The 14,918-nt window shown below is 35.7% G+C and overlaps 1 protein-coding gene across 1 annotated transcript; it reads right to left on the bottom strand.

The window, feature by feature from the left end:
• Positions 1-5,699: 5,699 nt before the first annotated feature.
• LOC143535088 (zinc finger BED domain-containing protein RICESLEEPER 2-like) lies at positions 5,700-7,979 on the bottom strand. Its single transcript, XM_077029419.1, has 3 exons — positions 6,122-7,979; positions 5,946-6,039; positions 5,700-5,858 (listed from the first exon to the last, which is right to left on the bottom strand). The coding sequence occupies exons 1-3, from the start codon at positions 7,977-7,979 to the stop codon at positions 5,855-5,857; spliced, it is 1,956 nt and encodes a 651-aa protein (XP_076885534.1). The 3' UTR covers positions 5,700-5,854.
• Positions 7,980-14,918: the final 6,939 nt, after the last annotated feature.

Below are 14,918 nucleotides of genomic sequence, written 5' to 3'. Positions count from 1 at the left end.
AGTTGGCTGGTTGAACTTGACATGAGCTGAATATGTTATGAGCCCAAAGATCATGTCAGGCATGTTAATCTAGACACGAAACAAATATTCACGGGTTGACAGAAATAAAATACTTTGAAGTTTACGAATTTACTAATGAAAAAAAAAAGATATTGTATTAAACGTTAACATGTGGAACGCCTGGACGCAAGTGGCGAACCCATGAGTTTTTTATGGGGGCCGGAAGTTATTTGGGGATATTGTCTATTATTAAATAATAATTATTTTCTGATATGTGTCGGGTTGCATAACAAAAAGTAAAACTATATTAAACTTCAAATGCATGTTAAAAAGACTTCAATCGCCATTAAAAATCTAAAATATAAATACCATATTTCTATAGTTGCTTTTTACTGAGTTTTAACCTTTTAAAACCAAGTCAATTTATCACTATGAGACACATTTATAAAAACCTGTTTTTTAATATAACAAAAATACAAATATCGCTCAAATTCTTATCATGAAAATAATCTCTCCGGTTTTTTTACAGTTTTACTGAAAACAATATTTACTAATACTAAATTAGAAAAAATATTGAAATAATATTAGTAAAAGTTACACCGTTTCAAATTATGTTATATATTATCTAAATTAATAACTTTAGTTGCGTTTCTTGATATTAATAAATATTAAAAAAAAACTACTTTAAATTTGAAACTTTGTAAATAAAAAATACTACAAAATTAGTTGGAAAATAGTAAGCAAGTAAGCAACACACACACTTTTGAAAATCTAAAAGTCCATTTTACTTGTGAAAAAGATGAGCTCAGATGGGCTCTCACTTTTGCCACCCAATAAGTATTAAAGAGGTAACCCACTCTTCGACCCAATATGATTATTCGGGCAAATAAGTGAATAATAAGTAGAGGTGAAAAAAAAAACCGAACCCGAAATAAAAACCCGGAGCCGATTTTATTAATACCTGGGTTTATAATACGCGAACCCGTATCCGACCCTACCCATAGGATACGAATAGGATATGCATTTCGGTACTAAAACCCGAACCGGACCCGATTTGTATCGGGTAATACCTGAAAACCCGAACCGGTTCCATATCAGGAACTGGGTTTTTCTAATACCTGAAACCGGGTTTTTTCAAATACCCGATGTATACCCGGAAAATACCTTGAAAATACCTTAAAAATACCCATAAAAAGTGCAAACTTTTAAAAAATTCAATCTATACCCGAAAAATACCCGGAAAAAAGCCCGAAAAAACCCAAAAATAGGGTTTTTTCAATACCTGGAAAATAGGGTATTCGAATACCTGGTTCTATACCCGACCCGAATACGATGCATAGGGTATGTTTTTAGAGACAATACCCGGATCCGAACCCGACCCTGGTATTACCAATACCTGATTTTCCAATACCCGGTCATACCCGGACCCGGGTATTTGAAAAACCCTATTTGTGCACCTCTAATAAAAAGGTCTCAGCTATACTTAGAGTGTCTACAACGCTAAACTTCCATAAACCGTCACATTATATTTCAAAATATTTTCGAAAACCTCAACTTTTTTTCACAATACCAAACCTTCACAAATCTCATTAAAGAAGATATTATATTGGTATATATCAGCTAATTTCACTTCAGTTTTATTGGTTTCAGTTATTGCCAACCCTTACTTTCAAGCACTACCCTAAGTAGTGCGGGTGGTGTACTCACTAATGAACAAGTACTAAAGGGATACCCAAACGACGCCCCTCCACTCTAAGAACAAATAAGGCTGAGGGGTGTGGGGGGCGCGAGAGGGGGCGTGAGTGGGGGCGCCATCCAATAATATTGTGACGTGTGGCAGAGAGAGAAACTTGATAAGATGGGTATTGGTAGTGGTGATAGCGCCCCGGGGCATGGTGTGGAGGGGCGCGAGAGGGGGCGCGAGCGGTTTATTTTTTTATTTTTTTATAAATGTATTAAAAAACGTATTATTAAAAAAACAAGTAATTATTTAAACAAACACACATTAATTAAAAAAACACATTAATATATAAAAAAAAATTAATGGTTTGGTTTCACGCATTGAGTTTCAATAATAAGTTTACAGTCCGGTCCGGTTTTATATGGCCTATTTTTGATATAAACCATAAACCGAACTGTTTTCTATGGTTTGAACATTCATAAACCAGCTAATCAAAAGTGGCGATTGGTTTAAACGTTTTCAAGATTTCAAACGAACTTTGAACATCAATAATTGTTACATGATAACCAGGATTTTAATAATAATATTTTCAAAGCAGCCTCCGAACCTAACCTTTTATATCTTAATAATAATCTGGTGGTGGGGTTTGTTTCTTCACCGGAATCATCTCTCCCTTAACTGCCATGGCGACCAATAATTCAGGTTTTCTTTTCTCTCTTTACCAAGTTGTTTATTAATCCATCAGAAAGTTGGTTAGGGTTTTAATCCTTTCGAAAGTTGTTTATTAATCCATCAGAAATTTTTTTATTCATTATTAAAGCCTCCAACGGCTCTTTCCCATTTCCCACAGTCCATTCACGCGCGCGAGCCTCCTGGCGCCTGCCTCGTTTTCCGCTCTCGCGCCCCTCTCGCGCCCCTCTCGCGCCCCGGTGGTGTGGCTCTCGCGCCCCGGGGCGCGAGCGAACGTCCTCTCGCGCCCTGACTAGCGCTCCGCACCCCTCAGCCTAACTAAGAGGATCCAATTACGACCCAACTTTCATAGTTCCAATGCAAGGGAAAACTTTAATTGTTGACAGACTTCGTAATTAATGCAGCATGCCTCGTTAGTCAAATGCATTTAGTTCATAATATATCAACCATACTTCTATGGATATTGATCCATGGGACAAAGTATTTTTCACATATAAGACTCGTCCAAGTATGCATCACAACTAATGCAATACGACTAACATTTAATGAATGTGCCACTAAGACATCTTAGGCACAGGGAAATCCTCTTCTACGCTCGTTATCCAAAAGGATAACACCCAAACCGCCTCCGAATAAGACATATGTCCAACAATAATGATATAGACATGCTCTAAGGAAGCATAAACAACCAAAACACCATAATGAAAATAATTAAATTCACAAATGCATTTTTAGTTATATAAGCTCCATTCCATAGACTTTAAATTCATTCTCCTTCAAGAACTTAAATCTTCTCCAATTACTCTTATCTTTAAGCCTCTTCCTGTATAGATACTTAATTCAGCGACGGATCCGGACATTTAATTCAGTGGGGAAAAAAATAATCAATAAAAATGAACTACATAAAAATATAAAGCGAACTACATTAAATATAGCAAAACAAAATACATATTATAGTCGTTCTATACGTGATTTCATTGTTTGAAAACGGTCAGATACTGCTTAATTTAAAACACTTTAAAGTGCTTCTTTTTTATTATATAATTACACAAGCATTCAAAAAGTCATTGCCAATTCGATTATGCAAATTTTTCGTTAACATTTTCATCGCTGAAAAAAAACTTTCACCATTGCAATTCTAACGGGTAAAACTAATTCTCCAAAGGAACTTGATATTCATGAATCGTCTGCATGTCTGTCTTCTAACTCTTCTTCATATAACAATTAACATCTTTTTTAATTGATCAATTAAAAAAGTAAGAAAGGGCTTGTTTATCACTTTATTGGGTTGGAAGAAATACATAATATGAGGCTAATTAAAAAAAAAACAGAAGGGTTCTTAATTGATTTTTTAATCCAAATTACCACTACAAAACTTAATTGTTACATAGGTTCACTAAATTTGAGTAGGTGACTAACCCCTGCTGGGCTGGTCTTCAATCCGCCACTTATACTTATTATTGTCACTCCTTGGCAAAACTAATAGTGTTCTGTAATTTATGAACGTCACGAGACGATCGATTTCTCCTTGACCGGTTTCTCTAAACACCCACACATGCGGATTTGAAAAGCAACAAGTATGCACATTTAAGAAATTTAAGTTAGGATTTCTTAACAGAACAATTTCTTCCATCTCCATTTTTTCTCATTCACTTTAAAAGGTAGAGGTGGCAATTGGGTTGGGTTGGGTCGAAACGGGTCATGGGTCGGAACGGGTTAGGGTTGAAACGGGTTAGGGTCGAAACGGGTTAGGGTCGAAACGGGTCACTTAAAAGAAGGGTTGTTTCGGTTCGGGTCGGAACGGGTTAGGGTCAACAGGTTCGGGTTAGAACGAGTCAATGTATGAACAGGTCAAAACGGGTTTCGCTTAATTTTTTTTTTACCAACGAATAAGCGTGTTTCCAACACGTTACAGATCTTTTTAACAGCAAAAGCTCGTTTAAGCGGTTTTTCAGTTCGTTTCAGCGCGTAACAGCTCGCTTAAGCGGTTTTTCAGTTCGTTTCAGCGCGTAACAGCTCGCTTAAGCGGTTTTTCAGTTCGTTTCAGCGCGTAAGAGCTCGCTTAAGCGGTTTTTCAGTTCGTTTCAGCGCGTAACAGCTCGTTTAAGCGGTTTTTCAGTTCGTTTCAGCGCGTAACAGCTCGCTTAAGCGGTTTTTCAGTTCGTTTCAGCGCGTAACAGCTCGTTTAATCGGTTTTTCAGTTCGTTTCAGCGCGTAACAGCTCGCTTAAGCGGTTTTTCAGTTCGTTTCAGCGCGTAACAGCTCGTTTAAGCGGTTTTTCAGTTCGTTTCAGCGCGTAACAGCTCGCTTAAGCGGTTTTTCAGTTCGTTTCAGCGCGTAACAGCTCGCTTAAGCGGTTTTTCAGTTCGTTTCAGCGCGTAACAGCTCGCTTAAGCGGTTTTTCAGTTCGTTTCAGCGCGTAACAGCTCGCTTAAGCGGTTTTTCAGTTCGTTTCAGCGCGTAACAGCTCGCTTAAGCGGTTTTTCAGTTCGTTTCAGCGCGTAACAGCTCGTTTAAGCGGTTTTTCAGTTCGTTTCAGCGCGTAACAGCTCGCTTAAGCGGTTTTTTCAGTTCGTTTCAGCGCGTAACAGCTCGTTTAATCGGTTTTTCAGTTCGTTTCAGCGCGTAACAGCTCGCTTAAGCGGTTTTTCAGTCGTTTCAGCGCGTAACAGCTCGTTTAAGCGGTTTTTCAGTTCGTTTCAGCGCGTAACAGCTCGCTTAAGCGGTTTTTCAGTTCGTTTCAGCGCGTAACAGCTCGTTTAATCGGTTTTTCAGTTCGTTTCAGCGCGTAACAGCTCGCTTAAGCGGTTTTTCAGTCGTTTCAGCGCGTAACAGCTCGTTTAAGCGGTTTTTCAGTTCGTTTCAGCGCGTAAGAGCTCGCTTAAGCGGTTTTCAGTTCGTTTCAGCGCGTAACAGCTCGCTTAAGCGGTTTTTCAGTTCGTTTCAGCGCGTAACAGCTCGCTTAAGCGGTTTTTCAGTTCGTTTCAGCGCGTAACAGCTCGTTTAAGCGGTTTTTTCAGTTCGTTTCAGCGCGTAACAGCTCGCTTAAGCGGTTTTTCAGTTCGTTTCAGCGCGTAACAGCTCGCTTAAGCGGTGTAACAGTTCGTTTAAGCGGTTTTTTAGTTCGTTTCAGCGCGTAACAGCTCGTTTAAGCGGTTTTTCAGCTCGTTTCAGCGCGTAACAGTTCGTTTAAGCGGTTTTTCAGCTCGTTTCAGCGCGTAACAGTTTGTTTAAGCGATTTTTCAGCTCGTTTCAGCGCGTAACAGCTCGCATATCAAGTTACATAACCAATACTTCAAACAAGGTAAACAATGATGACATTTCCTAATCAAAACATCATTTAAGTACTTTAAGATCACATATTTGCACAATGTCTTTATCCAAAATAACAATGATGACATTAAACAATTCAAAACAACTAGAAACCCTACTACAAGTTGCATTCTTGGTCAACACAAGTTGTTCCTCCATCTCGATCTCGTTTCATCTAAATATGTAAAAAAGGAAAGTTGTTATATTAATAAACATATACAAATATAAAATTAAATTGCAAAGAGAATTCAGTTTTTAATACCTCTCGGTCAATCTAAAATTGCTACTATTATAACTCGGAATCAACGCTTCAATGTCTTCAGCAAGTTGTTCCTCCATCTCGATCTCGTTTTCATCTAAATATGTGAAAAATGAAAGGTGCTATATTAATAAAGATATTTCATAAAATTTAGTTGCAAAAGAATGAACTTTTAATACCTTGTAAAACATCCAACCAATCTTGAGCGCATAGCAACGCCTCGACATTGGATGGTAGAAGTGAAGTTCGATACTTGCTCAAAACCCGACCTCCAATACTAAAAGATGATTCGGAAGCGACGGTAGTAATTGGGATGCTCAATAGATCACGAGCCATTAGAGCCACTTTTGGATACCTTCCTTGATTATCCTTCCAATACCGTAAAACATCAAGTGGTTGTTTTCTGTCTAGTTGAGGTTCATCTAAGTACAATGTTAACTGAGACTTTTCGTTAACATCATTTCTATATTGGCTTTCAAATGAGTCAAATCCCTCCAACTCGTCCAACGTGTTGTCACCAACATTTGAACTCTCGGGTCTTGAAGAATCGGGCATTGTCTCCGATTGAATATCATACTCCATAAATAGCTTATGAATGCCATCAACGATACTCTTCAATTTCGTTTTTCGCTCTTCAACTTTCATGTCAAGTTTTGAGAAACAATACTCAACAAGCTTAACCTTGTACCGTGGATCTAAAATAACCGCAAAAGATAACACCATACTATAACTTTCCCAATATTTATCAAACTTTTTTTTCATGTCTTTTGCCATGTTACTAATAATATCATTTGTATTGCGAATTGCTTCTTCAATATGCAATTGAATTTTCCACACTTGATGAAAATATAAGTTGGAAGTCGGATATAAGCTTCCAGAAAACAAAGTAGTGATATCATAGAAAGGTTTCAAAAATTTTGTGATTACTTCCACCCTTTCCCATTCCTCTTCTGATGGATTACTCTTAAAATTGGAATCAACTAGTGCTAACTGAGAATAAGCCCGACGATAAGCCAATGCACAATCAAGCATAAGATACGTAGAATTCCATCTCGTTACGATATCTTGACGAACATGTTTACCGCACCGTAATGAAAGTAATTCGATGCATTCTGCGAACTTACACTTCCTAGCAGCACTTCCTCTCACATACTTAACCGAATCTCGAACCTTTTCAATGGCTCCTTCAATTACTTTAATTCCAGCTTGAACAACAAGATTTAATACATGGGCAGAACAACGCACATGAGTATAATCACCATCACACACTAATACGTTATTCAAACGCAAATGACTTTTCAAAGAAGATACCAAAACATCATTATACTTTGCATTATCTAGTGTTACTGTGAAAATCTTTTTCTCAATACCCCATTCTGCTAAAAAGTTGATCATGTGCTCTGCTATGATGAAACCAGTGTGTGGAGGAGGTATAAATCTAAAATTTAGTACCTTTTTTCTTAGAACCCAATCCTCATCAACATAATGAGCTGTCAATGCCATATATCCGTCCGTCGTGAGAGAAGTCCATAAGTCAGAAGTCAAACATATCCTACTAGTTATGCTTTGTAATTTATCTTTAAGAATCATCTTCTCCCGATCATATACTCTTAAGATATGCGACTTTGCAGTGTTTCTTGTCATGTCCTTCACATCAGGATGTAAGAATTTATGCAAATCTCGTGTTCCCTCATGTTCAACATAACTAAAAGGGTAGTTATGTTTGATGATTGAAATTGCTATCTTCTCTTTATACATTTCTAGATCTAAAGGGGCGCGCTTTATTGGTGGACCTAGCTCATCAATATCAAAACACTTAGGGATATGTCGTTTTAAGTTCGATGTTCCCAAATTTGAACCAACCTTGTACTTCTGTCCACACGCTTTACAACTTACTTTCTTCGTCCCATCAGGTTCAACCATTACGCAACCAAAGTAGTCCCAAACATAAGAACGTTTACTTGAATCATTTGAATTAACTTCATCATCTCGTTCCTCACCTATACTATGTTGATCAAAACCAGTGTTGCTTGACATATCGCCAAATATTCTTGAATCTTGACCTACCAAAAGTCATGTAAAAAATATTAACAAAAGTCAACATTTCGGTTTTTGGTTCGGTTTTCATGTGTGCTCTAATCCCTGACAGAAAAAAAAAGTGGCAATTTGAACAATCTAAGTTAAAGTAGACCACAATAATACAGTTATAAAGGTACATTGCAATTAAATAAATCAATTAGTAAGTTAAATACTACTAATCTAATTCAATAAATGAGCAGTTGCACCTGCTGCTTTAGTATAACAATAGGATATTATAAGTTACCGAATTGAAATCGAAAAGGTTACCGAATCAGGAGTGTGGAGGATTAGAAGACGATGAATCAGGATTTGATCGGCGAAGATCTGCGATAAGATCGCCTAATTCCTTCCGTGAGGTTTCTCTGCCGAACATGAATCCATACCGGAAGAATTTACCCACGGCGGTGGTGATTGGACGTCGAATGGCGGCGACGGCGGGGCTGACGGTGATTGAATCTGCTGAGGCGAAGATGAACTGATGAACTGATGAAGTCACGAACCCATGGTTTTCACTGGAGATCTATTCCCTAACCCTAAACAACCCATTCTAATAAAACTATCAACCCAATTTGACCCGTCATTCTTAAACGATTTTTCATATTTAACCCATTTCAACCCTTACAATTAAATTACCCAACCCATTTCAACCCAAAAGGTTTTAAATTTAACCCAAACTGACCCAATTAAATGACTTTATGAATTTAAAGTCATAAAGCGCTATTTCAAAGTTTCTTGGGGTCGCTTGGATTAAATCACATATACACTAATTTTTTGTTTGGGTGCGAACGAGTTTCATATGAACCATACTAACCCGTTAGCAAATTCTTTTTATAATATTAAAAATAATAAACAAACCAATTAAATGCGAACAGCCACTCAGCAAAACGTGTTCGTATATTTGACCCAAAATCGAACCTTTTTTCTTCTTTTTTTTTCTTTGTTTTTTTTTAATTTAAATCCAAACCCGAATTGATGCTATAAATTGAGGCCTTACGAAAAGTGAAAACAATAAGTTGGTTGTGGCTCAATGGTAGAACACTCACTTTACATTTACAAGTGAGAGGTAGGGGATCAAACCTCACTACCACCAACTTATATAGAAGATATGAGGGATGACCATGGCTTGCCAGGGTTCGAGTCCTGATCTCACCCGGGTTTACCGGCTCCTCGCTATCGTGCCGTTTGGCGGGCGAGGGGGTCGGGTTTTATCCGGTGAATCCCTCAACAGGTGGACCACTAGGGGCTCCGTCCGTCCGGACTAGTGGCCAGCTCGGGCTACCTTTAACCAATGGGGGCCTAGTACGAAATACCCGACGTTACTTAGTTGACCGTTAAAAAAAAAAACAGAAAGTGAAAACACTGTCGAAGTAGCATGCCAAAAATGAGTGAGTGATAAATAACTAATGTGAAAGTGAAAGTGAAAGAGAGACAAAAGGGATCTAAAAGGACAACAGCCGCAATATTTGAATCTAAAGCCATCCTGATCATCATTTTCTGAATACACTTCCCGATGGCCTTACTGGAATATTGATTTTTATAATGACATACGAATAAATCTCGGGATAATTCTCAAAATATTCAAAACAAGAGAGAGAAAAATAAAAAGATCTTAAATGCGTCCAAGTTCTCAAACTAACCCATCAAATATGTACTGATGAGACGCTTTGGTAAAATAAATGACGGGATTTTAAAACCAATCAAAAGGTGACATGTGTAAAGGATCTGACACACCAGACGGGATTTTTAAAAATCTCGTCTGTTTCGACCATATTTTTTAGTTAATTCACTTTTTAAAAAACAGTTTATCTATACGGTTTTTTTATGTTTGTTGTCTAGTCCGTTCAAATTATTATTAATCCTACCTTCTTCTTCATCTACATCTTCTTCTTCTTCATCTTCATCTTCTCCGACACCCTCAACCTCACCACCTCACCGCCACCCGACACCAACTCACCGCCACCCGCTGTCGCCGCATCACCACCGCCAACCACCAATTCCCCACCTTCGGTTCGGTGGATAATTGGTGGGGAATTGGTGCCAAAGGTGGGGAATTGGTGGTTGGCGGTGATGATGCGGCGGCAGCAGGTGGCGGTGAGTTTGTGTCGGGTGGCGGTGAGGTGCTGTCAGACGGTGGTGAGGTTGAGGGTGTCGGAGAAGATGAAGATGAAGATGAAGATGAAGAAGAAGATGAAGATGAAGAAGAAGGTAGGATTAATAATATTTTGAACAGACTAGACAACAAACATAAAAAAAAACCGTCTGAATAGACTGTTTTAAAAAAAAGTGATTTAACTAAAAAATATGGTCGGAACAGACGAGATTTTTAAAAATCTCGTCTGGTGTGTCAGATCCTTTACACATGTCACCTTTTGATTGGTTTTAAAATCCCGTCGTTTATTTTACCAGAGCGTCTCCTCAGTACATATTTGATGGGTTAGTTTAAGAACTTGGACCCATTTAGGATCTTTTTATTTTTCTCTTTCTTGTTTTGGATCATTTTGGGAATTATCCCATACATCTCAACCCAATAACAAAATGTGATCTTACACGTTGGCGATCATAGACAGCGTTGGGTGGTATAAACCCACCATATCATGTTTTGAGAAAAACCCACATCCTGAAAGCCTACTAAGATAATATGTTGGATGACTTTAAGACGTACAACCTCTAGCTTAAATCTTTATTTTCTCTTTAATACCAGTTGAGCGAAAGCTCAATCACAGTTTTACTGGATATTGATGATCTTATTAAAATATAATAAACTTACTTAGATATTTATTGAAAAAATATTAATAAATTAAAATCCGTTTCTAAATATTCTGATTTTAAGATCTAAATTCTAAATTTAGCTTCACTTGAATAATTAATATAAGATTATGACCTAATTTGTGTCAAAAGTATTATTCCTAGTCGAACATATATATTTTTCTTTTTTAAAAAAAGGAGGAAGGTATGGTTTTGCGAACATGCTGTTTATTATTTTTTTTTTATATAAGTTGTACTGCTATTATATGAAAGTGTGATATTTGATTTTTTTAAAAGTGATAAAGTTAAACTTTTTTGGCACGTTATAAATCATTAGAGAGAATTTATGTTTGAGTCCTTGTGGTTTCTTGATGCATCAGTTGGCGTCCCTCCGAAACATATGACATATACCATATGACCATCTAAAATTAAGGATTACAAAGACTTTCATGATAAAAGTGAACAAAATAGAATTACACCTAGTTGTTCAAATCTGATGTGGGAGCATTTGCCCTATTCTTTACCCACATGTTCTTGCAATTGAAATATTCCTTCCCAGTGAAAACTTTATATATCATTCCACGCACATAAACCAACAAGCATACAGGTAACAATAACATGCAACACCTTGTGAGATCTTGGAATTTCCGGTAGATTTGGGACCTTGATTACGCCTTTGACCGTAGGAAGATTGCATCATGAACAAATGAAAATCCGTATCTGCTTGGCAAAGTCACATTTAGCTATAAGATGATCAAAATTTTATGGATCTGTATCAAAGGACACACTTGGTTGAAAGAACGACGACCCCTATTTTAGATAGTGATTCAATATCGTTTTTTTGTTCATCAACTCATCAAGGCTTCTCAAACAAAGAAATTTAATTCCACTAATGTAATACCCATTTTGACTAACGAAGGCTTCATCTCTTTGAATCGACATATTGTGGTCGATCTCATACATGAGAGAGTGATCGAATCGTAAAGTCACCTTTGTCACCCCCAACCAAACAAATAAATTAAGTCATTTGCTACTTTTTTTTTCTAATTAGTTAGAAGTTGTTTTGATAAACTACTATTGTTTAAAGGTACACTTTAACCTGAACCCGCTATGCCTTGGCATGCCCGGCCGTTTTATCAGGCTTAATACAATATAATCAAAATGATTGGAAATATTTAATAAAAATTGTTTTCAAATCATGAACCTAACTCTTATTGTTTCTGAAAAGAAAACAAAAACTTAAAAAGTTGAGTATAAGTTATCCTCAATCCAAAGCGTGTTAGAATGATACTAAAGGAACCACTTAAGATTTGATAGAAGTGATTTTAGTTCACCTTTTTCTCCAATAGTAAGTGATATGAAACCCTAGGGTGAGTGACTACTTTAGAAAAGCACATGGGGAGGTTAATGTATGTATATCTTTAGTTTGATGTAACAAAAGCCATTCTCTAATTATGAGTACTTGCTATCAGTGTCAACCCATCTTTGTCAACTAGACGAGTGCCCACGCGATGCAGCGGAAAATACAAGCCTTAATAATTACGTAAGAGATTTTTGGATGCTCATCGTTCCATTTGAAACCGCGGATTAAGAATTCTTATTTTAAACTCAATTTAGTAGCGAATTACAAATGAAACCGAAATCTAACCATTGTTAATGGTTAATTTGTATTTGTTGGGTTTTAATTTTCAACGGTCTGGTTTCAGTTTTCGATGACAAAAAACGGCTTGGCTCATGGCTTAGTTTAAAACCATCAAAACCGGACCATAAATGCCTATACGTAAGATATTTTTTTAATTGAAAACAAACTATGACAATATCATACTCAAATTAAAGAGAATTAAATACTCGTTTTTATGGTGCAATTTTTTTAAAAAAATATTAACGTATGAAAAAGTTATGACCGTTTAAAAATTGTGGGGAAATTTGGATTAAAAGTGAAATTATAAATAATATATAGTTAAAAGATGGGGGATCAAAGTTGTAACTATTCTTTAAATTTCCAAATGTTGATTAAAGTTGAGGGGGCAATATTGTAAATAATTTGAAGAAATATGAAAGAAACATTAAATTTAGTGTTAAAATAACTACTATACCCCTATTTTAAGTTGTACCATGTGTTTAAAAAATTGTGAATTATTTAAAATTAAGTGTCTTAATTTGCCCATATATGGTGCATTATATATAGTATCGATAATTTACTTTTTGAGAAAAAAAGGTTTCTATCAAGTATGAAGAATTGCCAAAAAAAAAATATTATAAAACATTTTAAGTTAATGTATTGTGAACTTAAACAAGCTATGGAAATTTAAAACTTTTATTTTGATACAACAAATTTTGGGAACTTATGAACTTATTTAAAAAAAAATGTAAGTTAATGAGATGTCGTTCTCTAGTGGCTCTCCACCCTCCTCTCAAGCCACCAGTTTGTTTGAGTTAGAAAGATTGATAATAAAATTCCTCCAGCTGATTTTTGGGGATTGACTCATATCTGAACACTTTATTATCTTGATCAAGAACAAAACAATCACAAGAGATTTGGGAATTGACTCATATCTGAACACTTTATTATATGTAATCTATATAATTGACTCTCTGAAAATACTAGATGGCGTTCTCTAGTTGCTCTCCACCCTCCTCTCAAGCCACCAGTTTGTTTGATTTATGATTTGGAAGTTTATCATGCATTTGATCAGAAATTGCGGGTATGAGTCTCACCAAACGCGAATAATCATTAAATGGATTATTTTATTTGTGAAACTCTTTTATCATCAAACAATAACTTATGCGGGTTATGAGTCTCACCAAAAAAGATAACCCTTAAACGGGTTATAACATCTGAATTATTTGTGAAACCCTTTTATCATCACACCCTAATTTAAGTTTTCTCATCTACATGGTCTCAGTCACCGCCCTATCCTCTCCATCACCAGTTAACCTCCGATTATCACCTACAATCGTTACCTACATCAACCGCCCCCTTTTTGTTGAATTTCTCCTAAATCGCCGAATGAACACCGGTCAATTGGCCATCAATTTAGATTTGGTTGCCACCTACCTCTTCTTTTATTTATGAAACCCTATCCGACTATCCGAGTCATCCCATTTTCATCTTCATCACTCATACCACTAACACCACCACAACAAAACGAATAAACACAAAAATCTAAATAAATCCCTGCAACACAGGGGCTATAAACTAGTTAATAAACTTGACGCATCAAAACTAATTGCATAACCCTAAATTTATACCAAACCATTAGACTAATCCTAGTTTAATACCAACACTATTAAACAATGAAAGCAAATGAACCAAATAAACCTAACGAATAAAACAAAACAATTTAGTTGAATAATAACTAATCTTTTTATCTCAATGTTTTATTTTTGGCTTACCGGATCAACTCCTTGTGATACATGCACAGGGAGAATACTTCGATTTTTTTTTTAAATTAAGCAGTTTTGGATAATAATAATGTAATAGACGAGTATTATTACAAAACTCTTAAATTATTTAAAAATTTTAAGAAACTCTTAATAAATGATGTTTTTAATAAAAAAATTTGTATGTTAATTTTATTGGAGTGTCGTTTTATCACTTTCTAGATCTATATTTATGATTACAATTATGAAAATTAGTTTTTACATATATCTATGTTTTTTTTACACATATATAAATATGTGATCAAACTTTTTTTTTTAAATATGACCAAACTAGTTTAAATAATGTTAATATATAAAAAAATTAAAAATATGTTTCGTCGTTATTGTAAAAGTTATTAACTTTTGCTGAGTTCTGAAATGATACTAACTCTCTATTATAATATAACAAATGTACATTATAAATATAAAATTGATAATATCCGGTGTCATAAATTCATTATGTTAAAAAAAAATACATTTACAAAGGGCTTTGATGAACAACCTTGTTAGAGATAGTCTTTATGGTATATAGCAGCCATATATGTACATGCAAAAAATATTCTAAGATTTGTGCATTATCAAACATAACTCAAATAAGTGAATAACCACACAATTATTACAAAAAATAACCGAATTCATATTACAATCCTAACAAGTGTTGCATTGCCTAGAAAACAATGAAATTAATATTTTCACTTATATCTTCATGGTCTTGACTCTTGAAAGGAG

Source organism: Bidens hawaiensis, unplaced genomic scaffold, assembly GCF_021521415.1.
Source record: "Bidens hawaiensis isolate Kalapana, Puna unplaced genomic scaffold, B.hawaiensis_p1.1 tig00010387_1, whole genome shotgun sequence".
In the NCBI taxonomy this organism is placed as follows: domain Eukaryota; kingdom Viridiplantae; phylum Streptophyta; class Magnoliopsida; order Asterales; family Asteraceae; genus Bidens; species Bidens hawaiensis.
Note: the sequence above shows the minus strand (reverse complement) of the source record. Positions and strands in the feature narration are given on the sequence as shown.